The sequence below is a fragment of the Peromyscus leucopus genome, chromosome 6, assembly GCF_004664715.2.
Source record: "Peromyscus leucopus breed LL Stock chromosome 6, UCI_PerLeu_2.1, whole genome shotgun sequence".
Classification (NCBI taxonomy): domain Eukaryota; kingdom Metazoa; phylum Chordata; class Mammalia; order Rodentia; family Cricetidae; genus Peromyscus; species Peromyscus leucopus.
The window spans coordinates 82,736,509-82,761,689 of record NC_051068.1 but is presented as its reverse complement, the minus strand read 5'-3'; the positions used below and the strand labels follow the sequence as shown (position 1 = coordinate 82,761,689).

Below are 25,181 nucleotides of genomic sequence, written 5' to 3'. Positions count from 1 at the left end.
TCTAGAAAGGTAGAATCAAAGGCAGCGGGGTCATAGAGCCATGCAAACAGGATTGGCCCCTGCTCTGAAACGCAGCAATTAAGAACACGATGTCCGCCAATGTCAATTATATTGACAACGGGAGCTCATCCGAGCCGCCTCGGTGGGGGTGGGAGAGAAAGATCCTGGCCCAGCAGACACTGACTGGGTCTCCTCGGGTAGAATCAGTCTTCAGTGCTAGTCTCCTCAACTTCCTCTCCTCTGGTAACAGTGACAGTCTTAGGAGGGTGACAATTTATACTTGTCCTTTGCAGCTCGAGAATGATGACTGCAAAGTGTTCTTGACTTCGTTATTCCAGCAGCAGACATTCATTCATTAAAAAAGCATAGAATGACAACTACACATCACACATACCTAGAAGAGATGGTATACGAAGTCATACCCAGATGGGAACAGGGTGTAAAAAACACACATTTCATCACAAGGAGACTTTGGGGAAAAGTCTGATGTAACGTGCTAGAGGATCCTTTAAAGCCGGTATATTATGATGCTGTAAACAAGAAAAGGCAAGTTCAAGGAGGACTCACCTCTGTGCTGAGAGCTAGCAGGTAATCCGAGTTCTGAGGGCTGTACATCATCTGAGTCAGAGGATGGAAGGGGAGGTCTGTCTGCACAAAGTTCTTGGCAAAGTCTGAAGACCTGAACACTCTCCCTCCTCGGCTTCCCCCAGACACCTCTGCTGTTAATATCACCTGGCCAGGGAGAGGAGAGGTCAGGGTTAGGGAGGAACACGGTGAGAGCAGGGGAGGGTCCTGCAGGGCGTGTGTGTGTGTGTGTGTGTGTGTGTGTGTGTGTGTGTGTGTGTGTGTGTGTGTCCCCGTCCGTCCAAGTTTTAGTCTTATAAGAGAGATATCCTGCCAATGCATCATACCTATGATTTTTTTTTTTACTCTGGCTAGTTTTGAGATGTAGTTTCCCCAAAGACTACAGGGTTGTCAAAGGGAGTCCATGCTGCAATGCTGAACAACTACCAGCTAAGTAAGAAGGGTTTGGGTGCATCTTGGATGTGAACCAGGAAAAAAAGAAGTCTGTGGAAATCCCATTCTATTATGATCAGTGTGGTAGTTTGAATGTGATTGCCCTCCATATGCTCATAGGGAGTGGCGTTATTAGGAGGTGTGGCTTTGCTGGACTAGGTGTGGCCTTGTTGGAGGAAGTGTGTCACTGTAGCATGGGCTTTGAGGTCTCCTTTGTTCAAACTTCACTCGGTGTGACACTCAGACCACTTCCTGCTGCCTGCAGGTCAGGATGTAGGACTCTCAGCTCCTTCTCCAGCACCGTGTCTGCCTGCACACCACCATGTGGTACCATGATGATGATGGACTGACCCTCTGAAACTGTAAGCCACCCCAGTTAAATGTTTTTCCTTTGTAAGAGTTGCCACGGCCATGGTGTCTCTTCACAGCAACAGAAACCCTAAGACAATCGGTATCAGACTATGTTTAATTTTAAAATACAGCAATACCAAACTAAAATGCGGTCCTAAGTTCATTTATGCTGCTGTGATGAAACACCCTGACAAAAAAACAGGTTAGGAGAGAAGGGGTTTATTTGGCTCTCAATTCCAGGTTACAGTCTATCATTGTGTGGAAGCCAAGACAAGAATCTGAAGCAGCTGGTCACATCCACAGTCAAGAGCAGAGAGTGAACACACACACATGCTTGCCTGCTTGTGCTCAGCACCGTTTCCACACTTACACAGCCTGTGACCCTCTGCCTAGGGAACTGTGCTGCCCACACTGGGCTGGGTCTGCTTCCCATAGCAGTTAATGCAATCAGGATGATCCCCCCAGAGACATGCCCACAGGCCAATTTGATCTAGACAACCTTCCCCTGAGTCTCTTCCTGAGTGATTCTAGATTGTATCGTGTTGACCATTAAAACTAAGCCTCACACATGCAATACTGTGAACCCCTGGGTCATTCCAGCACTAACAGCTTTCAGGTGGCACGGAGCACCCACTTCACATGCAGGGAGGAGTCTCACCTTTCCGGAGTTCTCAGGACCAATAGCCATGCCAAATTCAGTCCGAATGAAGGTGTTATTGATGAGATTTGTAATATCCTTAAAGTTCTTTCCATAATCCTCACTGAGAGGGAGAAGGAAAAAAGAAGGATGTTTAGAGTGTAGAGGAGCAGGCCCGCCAGACTTCTTGGCTTTAACTCCCCTGCATGACTTTCTCAGTCAGGGTGGGATTAGTCTAAAGGACATGTTACTTCCCTTTGCCAGTGACAGATTCCAGAGGGGGCGTGACCTAAGGTCGAGCCAAAGAGAGAAGAAGGCCTTCCCTTGAGATTTTCTAGGAAACACATTACAGATAAGCCACTTGCTAAAACTGGTTAGCCTTCTTTTAGAGCAGTGGTTCCCAGCTGGGGTGGATTTGTTCCCCACGCCTACTTGTGGGATAGCCAAGCACAGTTTTGATTATCAAAATACAGATACTACTTAGGCAATGAGGTTACTGGACATCCTGCAACAGAAAATTATCTGGCTCCAAGTCTCGAAGCATCATTGTTGAGAAACCCCTACAATGTGGTATGTGAATACAGACCAAAAAAAAAATTACTATTTTTTTCACAATGAAAGGGCAACTGAGGTAACTCTAGAATCCCAGAAAAGCAGAGTATACAACACAGATCAAACTGACCCTGAAGCATGTAGTCTCCGTCTTTAGTTATGAGAATCAACAATTTCCTTGTTATTCAAACTAGTTTGAATTGGGCCTCTGCAGTGGCCCAGCCCCCTGGCTCCACCCGCCAAGACCACATCCAGCCAGCTTAAGTACAGCAGGTGGTCTTGATGTTTTCCTGTGAGAGGTTAGCATCCCTAACTCAGGCACAAGTTACTAACTCGTGGAGCATAAAAACTACAACTAGAGAAAGCAAATGACCAACTTCAACTCTTGGTTTCTCAAAGTTTCCCCCCAAATTCCATTCCAATAAAGCCTCTGGGAAGCACTGGAATCCATGTGTAGATTTTTGAGAAGTAACAGAACCAGCAGCCTAACGACAGGCCTAACACTATGCCCAACTCTCTAAAAATGGCACTAATCCTCAAACTTGATATTGATTAATTTAAAGGGATTGGATCTGACGCAGGACCTGGACTTGCAGCCTTGTCAGAGAAGATTGTTTATGCAGTGGGCAGCGGCTGATACGGACACACCTAAGTAGCCGAAAGGCCGAGAAGAGACTGAGTGCTCAGGCCCAAATGGGGTATCTTTCTCAGCTCCCCACCCTCTGCCAAGGCTGGGGAACATCACGGAAAAGTCAAAAGGGAATGTGAAAGCTGGAAGATGGAGAGGACTGCTGGGAAATGCTGGAAGTGACAGGGAAATGATACCCAGAAGTCGCATGAGCTATGGCTACCCGCACAGGAGCAAGCTAGCCAAAACTCCCACACAGACGGGGCCACCCTTTCTGGAGGAACTCCTGGCTGCTGGGGAAATTTCTTGGCTGGTGTGACCAGTGGTCAGTTTCTCAACATTCCGGTGGGTGGCCTCACACCCATGCACACATGGGCAGCGACCATTGGCCTTACTGACTTAACCAAAAAACAAAACAGAAAGAAAAAGGAAAAAAGAACAAGACTAAGTCAGTAGGGTGTCATTGGGAGGAGTACAGGGGGGGCTGGAGGGAATAAGTGGGGGGTTTATATGATCATTATATATACACATGTGAAATTATCAAAGAAAGATATATATATCCATTGGTGAAGACATTGCAAGCCGGTTTTCCAGAGCCAGAAGAAATCTGCAGCAATGTTCACATTTATTATTTAATAAGACACTACAGATGTGGGGAGAGACCTCAATAAGTAATCAAAAACTAAGGAACACGAGAGATGCAAAGGGCTGAGGAGACCATTGTGTGCGACTCCTGTGTTCACAGGGGGATGTGCAAGGGGAGGCAACTTATCAAAAGTCAAGCAGCTAATTAAAGACAAAGTTGAAACCACAGTCCAGTTCTTTCCATTCTTAGCCCCAAAGTATTTGCGAGGAGTCTTTCATTCTGACAGCTTGGGAATCATCATTTCTCTTGTTAGTCTCTCCTTGGCAGTAGCAGCAGCTCCAGGCACGAGGGACAGGCCTGGGCCTGCCTGAGCAGTCTCCAGGGATGATAAAGCAAACTTCGTCTGTCTCCGAGTTACTAGGGTGACTCCTCTACACCCCACCCCCAGCGCCCCACCCCCCTCCACTTCCTAGATAAATAAAACAGACTGGGTCCCATCCAGCCGTTTCCTTTACAGTCCCATCTCTGGCTTTGGAGTACAGGATCTTTTCTTATCTTCTAGGCAGCCAGCAGGAGACATGCATTAGCTCCGCAGGGCGCAGACCATCAGCAGCAGCTCAGACAACTGCCCCAGGAGCTGCAGCAGCTTGAGTAGCCCGGGTTTACAAATCTTCCTTCCTTTGTAACGCCCCCAGGGAAGCTTCACAAGCCCGCTGGCGCGGTTGCTTGCTTTTTAAGAACTTGGTGCGATGAACGCATCCCTGCCCTCCAGAAAAAAAAAGTGAGTGAAACAAAGAAAAAACAAAAAAAAAAAAAAATCCATGACAACCCTCCACTACTTCAGCTGGTCAAGCAGGTGGAGAAAATGGACTAGAGCTAACCATTGGGAGTTAAGTGGGGTTCTGTCAGTATATTATACGCATCAGCATGAACGGGAAATTAACAAAACATCCTAAAAAAGAAATTTATTTCTCAAACTCCAGATGACAATATAATTATAAATAGTAATCAAATGATTGCTAACCATGAAAACCCTGTAAAAACCATCTGCTTTAGAAATAAGTCTTCTTAATAACAATTCCAGCCACATCTTCTGGTTGCCAAAAATAAGTGATCATTTTAGTCTATGTCTGTGGTGTGAACATGGGCACTAATGGTTTCAGCTCAAGACATTGCCAAGCACAAATGTGTATAGAACAGAACTTGGCTAAGTCACTTGGTTATGATAGAATACCATATTCTGGAGGCCGCGAAACCCAAGTCAGGGCACTGAGAGACTCCATGTCTGCTGAGGCCCAGTTCCTACCAGCTTTTATTTATTTGTTTATTTGTTTTTTTTTTAATTGGGGTCTTGCTATGCAGCCCACCAATCCTATCAGTAAGGACCTTGCTCTCATGTCCGAATCACCTACCTACCTAGGGTCCCTCCTCGTACAGTTCAGGAGCTCCTGCTTAAGGAATGGTGCCACTCAGGGTGGGCTGGATCTTCTCACATCAACTAACCATCAAGAATATCCCGCACAGGCCTGCCAAGGGCAAACTTGACCTAGACAACTTTTTTTGGTTTGTTTGTTTTTTTGTTTTTTCGAGACAAGACTTCTCTGTGTAGCTTAGGATCCTGTCCTGGAACTCGCTCTGTAAACCAGGCTAGCCTCGAACTCACAGAGATCTGCCTGCTTCTGCCTCCCAAGTGCTGGGATTAAAGGTGTGTGACACCACACCCAGTCTAGACAACTCTTAATTAAAGACTTCCCTCTTGCTGGGCATGCCTTTATTCTAGCACTCAGGAGGCAGAGGCAGTCAAATCTCTGCAAGTTTGAGGCCAGCCTGTTCTACATAACAAGTTCTAGGCCAGCCAGAGCTACATAGTGAGACCTTCTCTCAAAATAAGTAAATACACAGACTTTCCTCTCAGGTCATTCTATTGTATCAAGCTGACAATTTAAAATGATCACATATATCATCTAAATCAGATATGGGTGAGATCCAAGGTACAGTGAACCTGCAACAAACCTCTCTCTAGCCAAGAGATGAACCAAGCCTTGTGCTTTCAATGTATAAGGGCTCTGAGTAGCCTGCACCCACCACAGCTTCAGGTGGAAGACATCTGGTCCACTAAGTCTGTGATAAATACCCCTCCTCCCCCCAATTTTGAACCCGAGGAAACAATCTTGATGATCTCTGAACTGCTTCCTCCTGGTCTTGCAGAATAGTCTGTATTAGCTGAATAACTCTAGTCCTATCCTATCAAATTCAAGAAGTCCAGCGGCCTTCCTTCATCCCTTCCCATTTGTCAGTTTTCCTGCGGGTGGTTAATTAAACTCTCACTTCACATGCATATTAGTCCCCTTCATTAAATGGCCCCTTGACCATCTTCTTCATGTTTACAATTTTTGGAGTATGTGTAAGTGTTACAGCTCTGGACAGAAAGGTATCCTGGCCGTCAGACGCCAGGCTATACCTACAGCTCTGAAGGGAAAAGTATCCTGGCTGTCAGAGACCAGGCAATACCTACAGCTCTGTTCTGGTGGGCCCCCCTTCACCTCCCTCTACACACACACCCTACTTCCAAACACCCCCTCCCCAAGAAATGTAGCAATTTGCTCTGGCTGACAAAAGGTTTTCATCCAAAACTCACTTGAGATTTATTGGGAGGGAAGATTCCAGGAGGGTGGCTTTTCTGCTGGGGTGGAAAGGGCAGCTCCCAACTGGACAGCTACATGGTTTATGTAGGGCTTCTTAGGGGCAGTTTTTCCAGGGTTAAGATTTTCAGAGTGGGAACTGTTTGAATTTCAATCCCTGAGTTTGGACAAACTCAGAGACTGGCTGGATTTCGTGCTCAGGGATTGGTTGGTTTTCATGCTAAGTTGGTCAGGGGCAGAGTGTGTTTCTTTGGGAAAGTGTATTTCTTTCACCGGCTTTGGTTTTAGGGTAAGAGTGTGTTTCATTGGCCCTCTTACCCTACACTACGGATGGACTGAGGATTTTCTGCTTAAATTCTTAATCCTTAAATTCTGCTTCCTTTCTTCTTAACAATTCTGTCTTAAGTCATTTCTCTCTCTTTGCTTCTTACTATCAGCTGTCAGGAAGCCAAGCTGCAACTTCAACACCTGGCTTAGAAATGCTTCAGCTGCATTTCCAATCTCATTCTCGCTAGTAACTTCCATCATTGGCATAACAATACTTCATGAACACAGCTCCGCCCAGTCTTTGCCACTGCAGGAGACAGCCTTTCCTTTTCCACTGTCCATAACGCATGCCTCATTTCTGAGACCTGATCACAGTGGCTTCTCATCCATGTTTTAACAACATCCAGTCATGAGTCTAGAAGCATTCTAGAACATTAACGCTCCATATTTTCTTTCTGGATCTTCAATAGAATCACTTAAGAAATTGTACTCACAGCAATCCAGGCTTAGCCCAGAATGTACCTCAAACTCTTTCGACCTCTATCCAGTCTACCTCTTTTACTCATTTTCCTATGATTAAATCACTACAACAGATCCTAACATGAAAGCAATAAGGCTGATGACTAATTAAAAAAATAATTAGTTTTGTAGTTTTCACTAATGTTTATATGGTTGGTTTTCATTTCTCACACATCATTTGCAAATTGCCTACTTACTTGAATTTATTTGTAATTTCAAATTCAACCCTCACGGTACTTTTGTGGCTCTCTGCAGACATTTATAAGAAAACAAAACACAACAAACCCACCCTGGTCATTTGTTTCCAGCTGAGATTAAACAACATGATATTTGGACAAAGAATGGAGCTCAATCAATGATAGAGTGCTTGCCTAGGTGTGTAAAGTGCCCCCCCAAAACATCACCACCCCAACAAGATACCGCTCTGCCTTGTGGTGTCTACTTTCTCACTATAAACAAGGAACCTTTTCGTGCCAACGTGTTCCGTTTTTGTACTTTTTTGCTGTTGCTCTCTCTCTCTGTGTTGTGGATGTACTGTTACACCTAAACACAAAGAATCTTAGATATGTCCCCCTCAGGCAACATGGGTGGTAGGTAAACTTCATTTGAGTAAGAGTTAGAGTGCTTTTGGCCATAAATTCAAATTTAATGAAGCAACAACGCATTTTAAATTAGATATTTTTAAATAGAAACACAGTGAAGTAAGGTTATGTGTCGATCAGTTGGTGAATATTATGAACAGATATTTGCAGAAAACTCACTATGTATCTCCTGTAGGAGCAATGACTCAGCATTTGGCTTTTATTTTTGTTTGGTTTCCCCCACCCCCCACCCCCACCCCCACCCCCCACCCCGCCCTTGAGATGGGGTCTCACTACAGAGTGCTGGCTGACCTCAGTCTTGCAATGTGGACCAGGTTTGGCTCATACCCACAGAGATCCGCCTGCCTGTGCCTCCTGAGAACTGGTATCCAAGGTGCGTGCCACTACACTCAACTGATTCAGCATTTGTGACAATTTAAAAAACCCAACTGTCACAACCATCTGAACCAATTACATTGAAATTTTCAGTTAAAATATCAGCCAGGAGAATGTGGCTCATTAAAATGTGCTAAAGGAATCGTGGACCTGAAAAAGAAGCCAGGTAAAAATGGCAGAATTTGAATTCATACTAAACCTAACTCCCCCTATTCTAATTTGTTTTCTGACTGTGTGATGCTGCTTTATGTTTTTGTTTTTAATACTTTGTTGTGCTTTATAATTATTGGGAAAATATGTGTTTTATGGGAATCATAAAAATATGATGCAAAAATAGAGTAAGGCAGAGAAAATAAAACCATAGAACTGTTAAGATAAAAGGAAGCTGAGTATCTGGGACCTTTATTTTCCTTTGATGGAAAATTCTCGATTTTGTAAAATTGAAATTGTGTTAAAAGCAATAGGCCATTATGTATTTTCATGAACTTTCCATCCATGTGTTGATACGTGTACATGTATATACATAGACACGTTTGTTGCTTGTGACAGCGTTCCACTCTAGCCCAGGCTGGCGTTGCACAGGGTTCTCCTGTCTGTCACCATCTTCCGTGGTGAAGACTAAACAGCCTGTCATCTAAAGGCTGGCACAGAACAGTTTCCTTGTCCTCCATCTCCTCTGGCTATTCCAGTCTTCCCCCGCCCTCTTCCACAATGGCACCTGTATGGTGGGGGGAGGGGGTGTGACGGAGATGTCCCACTTAGGGCTGAGCTCGTCATCGTCTCTTACTGCACTGTGACCAGTTGTAGGTCTCTATTAACTGCCACCTAATTAACTGCAAAAGGAAGCAGCTCTGATGAAGTCTGGGAGATGCACGAATCTATGGGCTTAATAGTAAGTCACTAGGAATCGGCTTAAGTCCATTTAGCAGAGTAAGAGTAGTAGGTTCTCCCCTAGAGCCTACAACCTATCTTGCCGAAAGTTCTAGGCACCAATAACAGTGCAGGTGTGTGGTGTGGGTTCCATCTTGAGGAGTGGGCTTCAAATCCAATCGGAAGCTGGCTGGTTCCTTCTGTGACGCTGCCGCCACTGATGCACCAGAGGTCATTACTGTAGCGTGCAGCGTTCACCACTGAATAAGACTGATGCCTGCTTTTCTCCTCTGGTAGCACGCATAGCACCTCCCAGCACTGTAAAAGCTGCCTGAGAGAGATGAAGCTTCCAGGTCAAGACCAGCTTGATCTCTCCAGGTTTTATGACTCAAGCATGTGGTACCTTTAGCAATAGGATCTTGCTATAAAGTTTTGGAGGGTAACCAAGAGAAATGGCAATGTGCTCGAATTTGAGGTAGCCTATATATTTCAGGAAGCTTCTGTGGTAGTAGTTTTCATATGACTTTCTCAAAAGATTGTTAGTGTTAGTTATTCCTCCTTGTAGTCCACTTCTACCTCCATCCTATACATTCCCCATTTAACCCTTCCTGCTCCGACTTTCCCTTTTCTATCACTGGGTTCTCTCTTCCCTCCCAGAAAGCCTCCCCACTCCCCATGGCCCTTACTAATTTCCTGACTTCTGTGGATATTCCTAATGAAACAAACCTATCTGAAGATTCAAAGCTAACATTCACACATGAGAGAAAACATGCAACATTTGAGTCTGGGTTACCTTGCTCAGAATAATTGTTTTCATCTCCAGCCATTTACCTTCACACTTAATAATTTTATTTTTCCTAGCAGCTGAATACTATTCCATTATGTAAATGTATGACATTTTTATTCCTCTACTGACAGATATATAGGCCGTTTCCATTTCTTGCCTGTTGTGATTGTAGCAGCGATTGTGGGAGCCCGTTCTCGGGTTCCTCGTGGCTTTACCCAGCAGGTCCGCATAAAGAGGATGATTAGAACCACAGGCCTGAGTGCAGGTGTCTGAGATGGTCTGCACTTGGCTGTGCTGGGGGGAGGTCTTTTGCTCCACCCCTTGACATCTCTATAAAAACCCTGGGGCAGAGACAGTCAGGGCCTGTTGGAATAGGTTCCAGGCCTTCTCGAGGCTATCCTTTATTTCCTATCTGTTTATCTCTGCAATATAAATCCTTCTGTCCAATATTTCCTGCTGCTCGTACTCAAGAAAACTCTGGGGAACTGTGGGGTTGGTGGGTGAACGCCCCACAGGCGATGAATGTGAAAGAGAATGCTAGCTGCACATCTGAACTCAACGGTAGTTGTGACAATATGCACAGACCTGTGACAGCTCAAGACAGACAAACCCCAGCACAGAGGGTGGTGGTGGTGGTGGAACCCCATGCCTAGCTGAGGCGCTACTGGGAACTGATAGCTGCTGAAAGAGAGGAAGCTGATTTTCTTTCTTCCTTCCTTCCTTTCTTTCTTTCTTTCTTCCTTCCTTCCTTCCTTCCTTCCTTCCTTCCTTCCTTCCTTCCTTCCTTCCTTCCTTCCTTTCTTTCTTTCTTTCTTTCTTTCTTTCTTTTTTTTGAGGACACAAAGTTGGGTGGGTATGGAACGGGGTCATGGATCTGGAAGGAGTTCAGGGAAGGAGAGTGAATATGTTCAAAATACAATGTATGAAACTCTCAAGGAATTAACAAAAATACTTTTTAAAAGGCTGGCACATGGGACTGGAGAGATGATTCAGTGCTCTTCTAACTTATGATTGGTCTATTCTATTCCTTCACGAATTCCTTCTCTGCTCTTCTTTCTCTGACATTATGGAGGCAGCAGAGACAACTTCCTTGTGTTCTGGTAAGCCTTACTCTACCCAGCAGGAGGCACACATTTACCTATTACTATCCTGTAATTTGCATACCAAAGGAAACTTTCCTAACAAAGGCAATCCGATAAACTATGGTCATCAAAGCTGTGGAAAAACCAAGGAGTCGCTGGAGTGGATTCTGCCAGCTCTGGTTTTATTTGTGATTGGGCAACCAAACCATATTCAGAACCCTTTCTGAGTAAAGGGCCCCTCCCTTTTCCATTTCTGAAGCAACAGGTGCCCTTTGACTGGTGTGTCAACAAGAGTCATTTCAGGCCAGGCCCGGCCAGTGGGAGAGGCAACGGGGCATATTTATGGCTTCCTCCTAAACTCCGGGAGAGGGGACAGAATCCGACTTCACTGCACAGCGAGGAGAGATAATGAATGTTCACAGTGACTGGTAGAGACCATGGCAGCAATACTGAGGTGCCAAGAAGAAAAGGAGCCTTGGTCACATGACACCGTATCACAGCCGAGCAGGACTGCTCTCTAGTAAGGGGTGTGTTAGCAAAGAGGGGTATCCGGGTGAAAGGCTCAGGCAGCCTGTGGGCGGTATTTAAACAGTGACTGGGGCCCTGTAAGCACCTCACTGACAAGGAAGAGGATCGGCTTCACTGCTGGAATTCATTAGCTCCAATTCCAGCCACAGGGCTCAAAAGCAACGTAGTAGACAAACACAAACAAAAGAGAAGAATTCGTAAGGCATGAAGGAAACACTGGCTGAAGCGTTACGTATGGAAGACAGTCCAACACAGAGAGCGGGGAGCTTAATAAAAAGCCTTCAAAATAGGAGGCCGTCAATGATCGGAGAAGAGGTTTCCATTTGCTACGAAAGGATGAACTGGAAATGAGCATTCCTGAGACACAAAAGGGAGATGCAGCATAGAAACAGTAGTTTCAGTGAGAAAAAAAAAATGGCTACATCCTAACTGTCCAACAGAGTATCGATTAAGTAAACTATCAGTCCCACAAAAAGCGAGGGTGACTAGTACAGGAGACCTATGGGCAGTGACTAATGGGGATGGGAAGTCTGTGAAGCAGAGGCTTAGGAATGCGGACCTGCTGGCAGGGGCTGGCATTAGCAGAGTAATGGAGGAATGGGGGGGGGGGGGGCAGACCATCACTCTGTACCGTCATGGAAGGTTTTCCATTCACTCTGACAACTAGTGCAGCCCAGTGGCCCGCCACCTGCCACCCGTGGTCACTAGACCAAGCTCTCTCACTTCACGCGGAGCATTACAGAGTCCTCAGGGCCCCCCTGAGGTGAGCACCGGCATCATACTCCTTAAACAGATGACGGAAAGGTCTTAAGGGATCACGTGACGTGCCAATGACGGCGTGGAGAGTCAACCCCTGGCCTGCTTGCCATCTAAAACTCGGCAGCCTTCTGCTTTTCTATGTTGCTTCCTAAGACAACAGAGCTGCACGACAGATCCAGGCCAGAAGGAGAAAGTCAGGATAATCAACTGTAAATAAAGGAAGACGGCACTCTGCTGAGGTCAGCCCTTCTTCCCTTTAGATGTCCAAGTGCGTTATACTATGATGCTATCACTTCTAGAGTGGAAGATGAGCTGAGGAGGGACGCTGTACGTGGGGAGACTCCATCGTCGTGAGGATTCTTAAATGCTAGAAACGCTAATGAAATCAACGTACAAAGTTTTAAATATACCTTCTCCTCTCCAAACAGGGGACTTTGCTTCTATCTATAATTATTTAGCTTCTGCTCTAATTATAGAAACAAAGGCACCTGCTGTGGGCCTTTTTTTTTTAACACCCAGATTCTACAGTATACTGCCAATCTATAAGAAACAAACAAAAATCCTCAGTATAAAATCTCCACGGAAATCAAAGTATTCATTCATTCATTCATTCATTCATTCATTCACTAACACTTATGCCTGCCTGCTATTTGTTAGTAACTTGGCCAGAGAGTCTCTGGTTAATGCAGTGCCCAACCTTCATGGAGCTTTTGGCAATTCTAAGATGTGACTTCTTCTGGGCTTAAAGGAGTATTTGCTTATTTTAAGTCAACATTGCCATGCTGAATAGAAAACTCTGGCTCCAGGCCCCTGGGCAGATGTCAAAGGTCACACCTGCTGGGAGAGAGAAGTTGGGTTGATGCATTTCAGACTTTCAACATCAGTTCCCTGCACCTGGGCCAAGACCAGCTGTGGAACAATCCAGTGAAGAAACCTTAGAACCTAGCAGGGCTCCCTGAGGCTTCCTTGTGGTGTTTCTGCAATGGCTGCTGGGACTTTGTGATTCACTTAGGTTCCTTAGGAGGAGACACACATGGTAAAGACCACAATCACTTACTTTGGAGCGTTAGCTGCTCTCGATCCTGCTGAGACAAAGAGTCTACTATTTAAGCTGCAGGAGATGTACGGATGTCACAGATGTTTCCACCCTTGTCTAGTGTGAACTGTAGTAACTGAGGTAGACTGGGGTAGGGTGATGTAAGCAGCTCCTTCTTGTGCAGAAATGATCGCCCACCATCTTATATACATCTGAACAACCTGTTTAGACTTCCAAACATTAGATAAAGACTTGCTTGGAAGAGATATTATGAAAATCTATTCATAACATATAGATGCAGAAAATCCACACTGCCTTCCTGCCAGTAAGAATCCATGAGATTAAGATGGGCGCACAGGTCTGCAAACGCTCCCTTGAACTTGCGGTATTCCACCCCTCTGGCAGGCCAACTCCATTTCCTTCAAGCTAAGTTCCTTCTCATTTCCTTTAGGTTGCCAAGTTGTCATCCAATCGTGGGCTGAGCAACCCAGAAATTAACTGTTGAACCACTGTGACCAGAAAAGGTGGAACCCCCGACCCCAGTGGGCTCCTTGGCCACATGTCCCTGAGATGAGCTATCCATCTCACCTTCGATATAACTTGGACTGTCCAAAACTCACAATCACCAGGGGCACTTGGAAAGTAGTCAGGACGAGAATAACCTGGAGAGGGACAAAAGCATTCTGTCAGCAAGAATGAAAGACACAGCAACCACATGCTGATCGATGTCAACACTGAATTGCACTTCCAGGACTGATAACAGTCCTGCTTTCTAGAAACCTGTGACACAACACATCTAAAAACCAGGAAGGACCCAGGGACAAGGATCGTGAGGTCCCCACCTCATTGCATTGCCTACCCTTGAAGCAGTGAGTCAGGGATGCTCAAATACAAATACTACAGGAAGGTTTATCTAATTTGTATCTATATAATCATAAAATGCTCTCTCTCTTCTGCCCCTGGAGGTTAGCGCAGGGTGGGTGGTCTCCCATGGGCCACCCTATCACATATGTCTATGTGTCTGTTCCTCCAGGTTGCTAGTTCTCCATGGAATTCATTTTGTATGTAATTATTTTTCTATGCAAAAACATGCATGAGAAAAAGGTTCTAGATAAATCAGTACAGGCGTCTAGAGAGTCAAGAATCCATATAATAAGAACTCTTAGCTAGCATGGTGGTGAACACACCTGTAATCCCAGCACTAGGGAGGAAGGCAGTGGGATCAGGAGTTCAAGGCCAACTTAAACCACGTTATAAAGTTAAGGCTAGTGGGGCTGGCTACATGGGACTGTGCCTCAAAACCAAACAAAACCAAAAACCAAAACTCAAAAAACTTAAAGAGTTATCAACTCTCTTAACTAAATGAGTAAATCATAGAAATTAGAGCATATGTCAAAATTGAGAAAAACAGAGACACGCGTGAGGAAATTCTACTGGAAGTTTAAAAGGTAATTATAAGAAACAACTTGCTTTGCTTATCTGTGTATGTATAGGGTTTATGTGTCTGTCCATGTTCACGTATGTCTGTAGAGGCAACAGATCAACGTGGGTATCCTCTTCCATTGCTCTCCACATTATTTTGTGAGACAAGTTTTCTCACTGAACCTGGCCTGCCTGACTAGACAACATGAGCTGGCCAGTGAGTTCCGGGGGTCCTCCTGCCTCTGCCTCACCGAGTAGGATTATAGGTGTGTGCTACCACATCCAGCTGTTTGTTTTCAATTTTTATTTAAATTACGTGTCTGTGTACCTATGTGGGGGTATTTGTACACAGACATCCTCAGAGGCATTGACCCTCCTGGAGCTGGGGTCCCAGGTATGGTTGTGAACCTGCTGACATGGGTGTTAGGGACAGGAAGCAGGTTCTCTGCAAGAGCACTGTGTGCCCCTAACTGCTGGGCCATCTCTCCAAGCCATGTGCATTTTCCCCATGGGTGCTGGGACCCAAACTCAGGTCCTCAGGCTTGCACGGCACACACTTTACTCACTGAGAATCTCTTCAGCCATGACAACTTGCTTTCCAAAACCAAAGCTGTACTTCCATGGTTTTTTGGTATTGTTATTGTGTGCCTCACACTAATGCAGTCATTGCTACTTAACCTCCCCCCCCCCCACTTTTATCAAGCAAGATAATGGAGCCAGTGATACCAAGCTCGGACTGAAGACCCAAGGTCCATGCATCCACATCCTCCACATAGAGACCAGCAAGCAGTACATTTATTTTTTTAAAGATAGCCCAGGCTTGCCTTGAACTCAAGATCCTCCTGCCTCAGCCTCCCAAGTGCTGGGTCACAGGCAGGCACACCAACAGTATACCTATTTTCTGTGAGGACAGGAACAGCAGGTAGAGTTGACATGGGCCCACAGACACCACAGTCCTTCCATACAACTGTGGGAAGGGACAGGAAAAATACAGACTAGCGGGAAAATGCCAAGATACACTGCGCCTCCTTTTCTGCTTCTACACAGAGGCTTCTTGAGCAGTCCCCTGCTTCCTCTTGTTCATCTTGATGCTGAGGGGCCCAAGGACAGAAGGTGTCTGTTTTCCTGCTATGGACCAGTGAGCATCTCCTTAGCCCTGACAACTGCCTTCCCACACCAGAGCGTGCTTCCATAGTTTTCTGGTATTGTTGTCAGGTCCCCTGCACTAATGTAGGCATTCATTAATTAGTTAATTGACACCTACCCCCACTGCCTTATCAAGCAGGATAACAGTAGTCTTAAGACTGCTTTCAACTGGTTCCCAGTTCTAAGCAAAGTCACACCAACTATAATTTTCTGAAAGGTTGTCCTGAAACACACATTTTCTGTGACTCAGGTTGAAGCCACGTCCAGAAAGTATTTAGTGAGCACCTGCCCCAAACGACATGAGCTTGGTGGACTGAAAGAGGTGAGAACATCACTTACCCCAGTGCTGTCTCCAACCCAGGACAAGGACACTGAGCCACTGAGGTCATCAAAGACATGCTATTCGGGAAAAGGAAACGAAATGCATTTAGAAATGTCATCCACTCCCTTCAGTCCTTGGTTTCCTCACATATTCAGAGCTTTATTACCGTTTTACATTTGTTATTCTGAGAATGCCGTTCATGAGTACTGTATTTACATAATTTCCATCATACTCTCCCGTCTCCAACTCTTCCCATTGTCCTTACCCCCTCTTAACGTCACAGCCACACGTGTGCGTGTGCACGTGTGTGTGTGTGTGTGTGTGTGTGTGTGTGTGTGTGATCGCGTGCGCGCATGTGTGTCCTGCTGAATCCATTTAGTGTTGCTCAATAATGAGCACGGAGTTCCCACCCCATGCCACATCTATAACACAGCCCCCACACCTAAGGCTCAGGGCACATCATGGAAGAGAGAGCGGAACCATGGAAAGAGCCAGAGGCTTAGGAGAGTTGCTACAAGGACAAGGAGTTGCTGCCATGAAATCTTAACAGTATGTCCACCTAAACAAGAGCTCCACAATGACAACACTGGTTGAAATCTCAGAAGTCCCCGTCCCTAGAGGAAGAGCTACCGGCAATTGGTGGCTGCTAAAATAGGCAGAATCTGTCTTCCCCACGAATGAGCTAGCTCTCTGATAGGCCAGCCAATCCTTTATTACTCTTCTGCATAATTAAGTTCATAATTACAAGGGGACACAGATTCCCAGAATAAAATTCGGGAGAGACAGACAGGATTTAGCTACTTCATCCCAGTTGCAGACGACTTAGAAACTTCAATTCTCTCATACAAAGTAAGGCAAGCAGACGAGTTATCTTCGCTGCACCAGACAGGGTGATGGGGAAGTCTGATTGCTTTCTCCAAAAGAACTAAACATAAAGAGATAGCAAAGTATTCCTGGGGTGCTTTAAAACAAGAGATCAGAGCCTACCCTGACATACATAATTGTAACCCAGTAGGCATAACTGAGGTTCTGCTAAGCAGTCTTCACAGAAGAGCTGAACAGTTCGTGGTCAGACTCCTCCTGCTAAGATGATGGAGGCAGAAGCAAGGAGCAAATGGGTCTGTTTTGTCCGTTTGGTCAACAATAACAGATTAATAATAAACCTTACTAGAGCTGCGGGGGGAGCTGGGAGACAAAACAGGGAAAGATGGTGTATTGCATCTAAACTACAGAAAACACGTAAAAAGAGCAGCAGCCATCTCCTCTCTGGGGTATTTTTCACCCAAATAGTTCCATCTTCTAGTTATAAAATGATATGCATTCATCACAGAAAATGTAAACAATATGAGGAAGTACAATAAAGGATATAAAGTCAATTTGTAATTCACCACGCAGAGAGATTCTAGGTTAATGTTTAATCTTCTAGGCTTTATCACTTATTAAACTAATAAAATAATTCAACAGAGGCACTGGTATCATTTGAAAAGACTTCTAAGCGTGCAGAAATGACATGATATATATATATATATATATATATATATATATGTATATGTATATGTATATAGATACAACAAAAATGAAGGTCCTTCTTTTCCCCTTACACTACCCTCAGCCCCACTCTGAAGCAGCTCAGTATGTATTTCTACAAAGGTTGACGACTGTGCCTTTTCCTTAGGAAGATACATCCACCTCCACCTACGCACCCTCAACATGTCCAGCCTTCCCAATGTGAGCCCATTTCCAGCAGAGGGGGAACTTTATGTTTCTTGGTGTTCTCTGTGCACACTCAATAAGCATTTGTTGAAAATGATTATAACATATCCTTCCCAAACCACAACCTCCAGCTCAAAATAGAGCATGCCTATAAACGGTCTGATGCCAGCTACTTGGTCCCTCAAGCCGCCGATCCCAACAGAGGAGCAGGGGAGAAGGGACTCTGAAGGCAAACCGCTTCGCTTATCTCCTAATTTTCTCTGTGGTCCTGACTGGGCTTCTGAGTCTGTCTGTGCTATTTCCCCTCTGGATGGAAAGTGCCTTTGAGGTCAAAGGGCCCCGCTGAACACGCTCCATAAATAGTACTGTGCCGCACACAGGGCTCGCTCAGTAAACGCTGGTTAACTCTCAGATGCTTGGGCTGAGCTAGATGCTGCCGAGGGACAGAAAGCCTATTCATACACAACTTGCTGAGGATCTGGGGGAAAGCAGGGCTGCTAGAGACTGCTGGAACAAGAACCTCACAGAATGACACACCAGTGTGCCTTAAACGTCTCACACAGAGCAAGACCATATGCTCTCTTGGGAGGCAAGATAGTGCCTGAAACTGTCGCAACAAGTGCTTTGAAGAGAAGCAGGGCTAGCCAGGGCTACCACTTGTACTAGTCATCACTGAAATGTAAGGGTGGTTTTTTTTTTTTTTCACAAGGGAGGTTCTGGTTGCAACAGCTGATTAGAATAAATGAAAACTCCCAGTAACCACTGCACTAGAGTTCTTGGTCGTCTTCATTAGACCGTAGTATTGTTAGTTTGAAACAGTAAGGACCAGCACTTTGCACTTTTTATACAATACTCTGCACACATGACTCAGTCCGTGAACACACACTGCCCACATCTTACTGCTCAATCTAGGAACAAGGGTTGCTGGATGCCATTGGCAACCTCAGCCTCATCTAAACAACTAAAACAGTAATTGACCTAGCTTATTTTAAGAGCTCCCTTGAAAATATAGGGCAGACTTATTAACTGTAATTGTGGTTTTCTGTTACCCTTGACCTTCTGTCCCACCCCTTCCCATTAACTATTTAACATTTGCTTTTGAAAATGTACGAGCTCATCGGACGCTCGTCTACCTACAAAAAGTGTGACTCATCTGTTGTACTGCATACTCCAAACAAATTTATCACATTCTGAAATGAAAGGAGAAAAACGCAGTCAGATCCGACAGCATGACCAGAGCTCAAACTGGGGTGGGGGTGGAGGGGTGTTCCACAGGATGCAGATCCAGGAGATTGCAGGCTGTGGTGGCTCCTTGTCAACTTAACACAAATTAGAAACACCTGGGGAGAGCAGACGTAATGGAGGAATTGCTAGATGGGGTTGTCGGGTGGGCGGGACGGCGGGGGCATCTTCTTGATTGGTAGTTGACAGACGGAGGAGGACTTGGCTCGCTGTGGGCTACACTACCCCGTGGAGGCGTTCCCCGGTGGTATTAGAAAGGTCGCCGAATGTGGTCTGTTTCAGTTCCTGTCCTCGAGTTCCTGCCCAGTTCTCTCCACCATGGGCTGCAAGATGAGATAAACCCTCTCCTCCCCGGGCTGCTGCTTTGGGTTGTGGTGTTTGTCACAGCGACAGAGAGCCAACTAGTGCTGGCAGCGAGGGTGCAGATCCCGTCCCTCTCCTTCACAGGGAAGAAACATGTCAAGGAAAGGCTGGCCAGCCTGGCCCCGTCAGGGAACAAATCACTGCTGTCAGCAAAAGGCCACAGATACTAATCTAAGCAGTTGTCCTGCGCGTGGGTGTTACGTGTGTGTGTGTGTGTGTGTGTGTGTGTGTGTGTGTGTGTGTGTACCTTCATGTGTGTGCACGTATGGAGTTCAGAGGCTGACATCAGGGCTCTTTCCCAATCACTCTCCACCTTATTACCCTTATCGCCTTGTCTGTCCTCTCACAGTGACTGAAGCTTATCTGGTACAGAGACGGAACCTCTGCGTTTTAACAACTGATGTATACAGCCGAGTGTGTGGGAAGTGCTCAATAAATATGGAGTCTATTTTTCTTTTTCTTTCTTTCTTTTTATTTTTATTTGTTTTTGTTTTTTCAAGACAGAGTTTCTCTGTGTAGCCCTGCCTGTCCTGGAATTCTCTCTGTAGACCAGGCTGGCATCGAACTCACAGAGATCCATTTGCCTCTGCCTCTCAAGTGATGGAACTACAGGCGTGCACCACCATGCCCAGCTCTTCTTTTCTTTTCTTTTTTTTAAGATGGGGATCTCACTGTGTAGCTTTGGCTGATCTGGAACTCAATTTGTGAACCAAGATCTTGAATTCATAGAAACCCCCCTGCCTCTGCCTTCCTCATCCTGGGATCCAAGGCATGCGCCACCATGCCTGGCCAATCCATTTTCTTTAAGAGCCCTTTGAGACGCCCTAAGAAGGAGGAAGAAGTAAAAACTCAAGCCAGATCTATTTAATTTCCCCCCAGTAATCATGAGGATGGGATATAAGATCTCTGCTCCTAGATGGGGCTTTCTGCTGCTGACCAAGAAGATGACAGGTGCATGACCCTCCCACGAAAACCCAGCAGGAACAGTCCCCATGACAAGTGATCGAGCTGTCACACACCAGGTGAAGGTCCATAGAAGGAGACAAACAGAGGGCTCCATAAAGTCCACGGCTTACTCTCTGGAACTTCCAGATCCCTGTGTTAGAAAGGGAGCCTATGCTGAACGCAGAGGTCTCCCGAACTGAATAAATGACACGGGTAGCGTGTGGGAACCAGAACCCATGTTAGCCGGGCAGTGCTGGCGCACGCCTTTAGTCCCAGCACTCAGGGGCAGGGCTGGATGGACCCCTGTAAGTCTGAGGCCAGCCGGGCTGGAGAGATGGCTCAGAGGTTGTTCTCATTTTCCATCTCATTACTGGCTGTTCTTCCAGAGGTCCTGAGTTCAATTCCCAGCACCCACATGGTGGCTCACAACCATCTGTAATGAGATCTGGCTTGCAGGGATACAAGCAAACAGAATACTCTATACATAATAAATAAATCTTTTTTTTTTTTTTTTTTTTTTTTTTTTTTTTTTTTGAACTTTAAACAAAATTTTATTACACAAAAGTTGTCACATAATTGGATACTTCTCTACTTTGTACACAATTATTCTTACTCTCCACAGAAAGGCTGCTTCTGAACTTCTCATCTGGTGACACAGAGCTACAATCCTGACTGTAACAGAATAGTAGAAATGCCTCAGTGATTTAAGTTGAAAGCAGGACACTGGTATATGGCTCTTGCACCCAGTATCGGGAATGTACAAATGTCTTTATTCAAAAATACAAAATAAATTATCTGTAGGCATGGACAATGACAGCAGTAAACCATTATAGATCATCAATGGAAACCAGTAACCAATGGTCAGAGTGATCAGCCAGCCTTCTCTCTCTTCAGTCACTTTCTTCAGGTGACTTCTCTGAAGTTAGCGGTGAGGAACCTGCCTTGAGCTTCCTGTCACAGTTCATTGATTAGGGCAAAGCACTATTCTAGCAGTTAGAACATACCACCTCCCATACCCCCTCCCATTCCACCCATGGCGCCCATTCCAGGGTCCTTCTCTTCCTTAGGAATTTCGGTCACTACAGCTTCTGCTGTAGTTAGCAAGGAGGCCACTCCAGCAGCATCCAGTAAAGCAGTTCTCACAACCTTTGTTGGATCAATGATTCCCTTTTCCACCATGTTAACAAAATCTCCGAGCATAGCATCATAACCAACTTCTGAGGAACTCTGCATAATTTTCTCAACTATCAAAGATCCTTCAACACCTGCATTCTTGGCAATAGTCATTGCAGGAATTTTGAGTGCTCTTTTAATAATTTCTATACCTATTTTCTGATCGTCATTAGAAGGCTTCAAGGAATCCAAGGCTGGGATGCACCGAAGCAGAGCGCAGCCTCCTCCTAGAACAATGCCTTCTTCAACAGCTGCTCTTGTAGCATTGAGAGCATCTGTAACTCTGTCTTTCTTCTCATTCACTTCAACATCACTCGTTCCTCCAACCTTCAACACAGCTACTCCATCGGAGAGCTTAGCCAGCCGCTCGTTCAGCTTCTCCTTTTCATATTCACTGGTCGTGATGTCCAGCTGCTCCGTGATTTCTTGAATGCGTTTCTCAATTTGAGCCTTGTCACCTTTTCCTTTCAAAAGCATGGCGTCATCTTTGGTGACAATGACCTCTCCAACTTTTCCTAAGTCATGAGCTTGGACATCTTCAAGGTTTAGATTCAGCCCCTCTTCTCCAAATACCGCGCCACCAGTGGCGATAGCCATGTCCTTCAGCTGGTTCTTCCTGTTGTCCCCAAACCCTGGGGCTTTGACTGCCACAACCTGGAGACCAACTTTGAGCCTGTTCAAAACCAGTGTGCTTAGGGCTTCTCCATCCACATCTTCAGCAATTATGACCAAGGGCTTCCGATGAGCATTAGCAATTTCCAGAGCAGGTACAATGGACTGGACACTAGAAATCTGGAGAGATGGCTCAGAGGTTGTTCTCATTTTCCATCTCATTACTGGCTGTTCTTCCAGAGGTCCTGAGTTCAATTCCCAGCACCCACATGGTGGCTCACAACCATCTGTAATGAGATCTGGCTTGCAGGGATACAAGCAAACAGAATACTCTATACATAATAAATAAATCTTAAAAAAAAAAAAAAAAAAAAAAAAAAAAGCCATGTTACTGTGGGGAAACCAAAGGCCAGAGTTCACAGGGTAGAAGACGAGAGGGGAGATGCACAGAAAGAGAACTCTGGAGGGGCTGGGGTGGTTGACTACATTCACCGAGAGCTTTTCAAATAATAAAAATTGGGAGAGGCCTATGATGACATTCATAGCTCCCCACGAATAGGAAAACTTGCAAGCCAGAATGCTTGCTGTGTTTCATGAGGGGATGACGCCCTCTGCATGATACGATGCAGCTAGAAGCAACCACCGGAGGTTCTTACGCTGCCCAGTGTCCACAACCCTGTGCTGAACACACATCTATTCTCTATGAGTTATCCAGCTGGCCAGCCAGCCACGTCTTTGATGAACTGTACACATACATGTGAGGAGAATACCCAAGAGCAGGGAGTCAGCTGTGAGGCCTGGAGAGGGCAGTATCTGGACCCCACACAGAACCAGCAACAAGTCTTGTTCCTTAAACCACAGAGAAAAACTTCCCATGGCAAGGGGATGGAGCACTTAGAAAACGTTCCTGTAGCATGTAGCAACAACTGTGCCCCAAAACAAAGTTCAGGGACAGCAAATTTACGGGACCACAAGATATCTCAGTCAGCATTTACCACCAAAGATGAGGACCTAAGTTCAATCCCTGGGACCCACATGCTGGGAGGAAAGAAAGTACTCCCACAAGTTGTCTTCTGATTTCCCTGCATTCATGTGTTAAATATAAAATTTTTAATTAAAAAAAGAAAATACAAAAATGCCCAAGTCTCATCAAGATAAAATTCATAACATTCTGGGCTGTAGAAATGGTTCAGTGGTTAAGAGCTTGTACTATTCTCCCAGAGGACCTGAGTCTGAGTCCAAGCCCTGATATCAGATGGTTTGCAACCACCTATAACTCAGACTCGAGGGAGATTTGATACTGATGGCCTCTGTGGCCACCTACATGCACACACACACACACACACACACACACACACACACACACACACAAAGAGAGAGAGAGAGAGAGAGAGAGAGAGAGAGAATTAAAAATTTTAAAAATAAATCTTTAAAAAAAATCACAATATCCAAGATCCAATAAAAAATGCAGGCATACAAATCTTGTATAATATTAGCGGGACCAGCCTTAATATTATACATCCCAGGGGCTCAGGAGAGAGAACTACTAACGGCGAGGACTATTTTCTGGAAACAGAATCTCAGCACACCGAGCTCTATCGTCCACTTGCTTTAATTCTTCTGGCATAACATCCTTTATACACAGCTTCAGTTCTGTTCTCATGTCTAGCTCCTTTCTTGCCTGATTTCTCTCTATACTTATCTACTGCTCCCTCTAAGTTCTATCTTAATTCTCTCATCTTAATTCTGCCTCATCTAGATCTTTTTCAGCTTGTTCTTACCCAGCTAGTACTTCCCCATCTGGCTCTTCCTCATCTTCCATCTCGTTCCTCTAGTCCTCTCTTCTAGCCCTTCAATCTAGTTCTTTCCTATCTCAGTTTGTTCCTCAAAAGTTCTTACCTGTCTAGTTCTTCCATACTCTTTTCTCTCCTCTGTCTCTCCATGCCCTGGAAGTTCTGGTATATATACACTTACGAGCAATATTCCCTTAGCAGTGCAAAGCCAGGTTTCCAGGGTCAAATGGAGGGGTGATAAGAATCACATAGGGAGGCAATAACCGTTAATTATCACTTGCAACCCCAAAGGGAAGTGACCAATGGGGAAATGAATTAACTTAAGGCTAAATTCAGATATCTAAGAAGAGGGCCCTTATGTGCTCAACTATAATCTTAAACGTGATTGGTAGAAAATGTTAAGAATCTGTAAGTTGCTAGGTTAATGGGCGAAATTAAAACTGCCTTTTATTTTTCTGTGGCTCCTATCTGTCCAAGCTATCTGCCGTTTTTCTGCAGGGTAGGGGAAAGTGTGCTCAGTCGCTAGGCAACCTGTGTACAGCTAGATGCCTCTGGTGATAGTTAAAGGGAGATCTGGAACCAGAGGTAAGACTTGGGAAAGGAGGAAGTAGAGCTTAATTGGCACATCCGCCAGGCCTTCTCAAACAGGTAGCCTGGATGCTTAAGTCTGTTCTTAGAAAGTACAGAGGTAACCCTGATAAGGTACTTTCCTCCATCTGGGGATGGACCTGGCCAGATGCTGCCAATGACGATAATTACAGGGAGGCTTGAACTGGAGTTCTGGCTGAGCATAGCTGTTAGCGCAGAAGGTTATCTAAATATTCCTAGAAGTGGTTTGATAAGGAGTTAGAGGTCTATAAAGTTAGTAAGGCTGTAAGAAAGGAGGGTCTGAGCTAAATTGTGTAAAGCTATTACTTAACGTCCACCTGACCTAGGTGGTGTCTCCTTGTGGAATTTACCTTAAATCAGGAGACTTGCAATATGGACTGTCATTACTGCTAGTCCTTGGAAGTGGCCAAGGGAGATATCTGATTCCAGAGAAAGCCTTTCCTGATACTGTTCTCCAAATACGTGGAATGTGTATGTCCAGAGAGTGATCAGTCCACACTGTTAGCCCTTCTTAGGGAAAAGTCAATTGGGAAAACTATGAAGGCACACATGATTTTCATAAGAGAATACAGCTGATATATAACAAGCCAAGTAACACCAAAA

At 45.2% G+C, this 25,181-nt stretch overlaps 2 protein-coding genes across 5 annotated transcripts in view; both read right to left on the bottom strand.

Moving 5' to 3' along the window:
* Sort1 (sortilin 1) overlaps positions 1 to 25,181 on the bottom strand; it is an 84,482-nt gene that overhangs the window by 37,113 nt on the left and 22,188 nt on the right. For all 4 annotated transcript variants that reach the window (XM_028879378.2, XM_028879380.2, XM_028879381.2 and 1 more), the window contains exons 2-5: positions 16,146 to 16,205; positions 13,827 to 13,900; positions 2,027 to 2,129; positions 568 to 732 (exon numbers count right to left, since the gene is read on the bottom strand). In XM_028879378.2, the coding sequence (XP_028735211.1) occupies positions 568 to 732; positions 2,027 to 2,129; positions 13,827 to 13,900; positions 16,146 to 16,205 (402 nt within the window). The remainder of the gene's footprint in view (positions 1 to 567; positions 733 to 2,026; positions 2,130 to 13,826; positions 13,901 to 16,145; positions 16,206 to 25,181) is intronic.
* On the bottom strand, positions 20,930 to 22,380 carry LOC114699979 (60 kDa heat shock protein, mitochondrial-like). Its single transcript, XM_037207000.1, has one exon. The coding sequence runs from the start codon at positions 22,159 to 22,161 to the stop codon at positions 21,385 to 21,387; it is 777 nt and encodes a 258-aa protein (XP_037062895.1). The 5' UTR covers positions 22,162 to 22,380; the 3' UTR covers positions 20,930 to 21,384.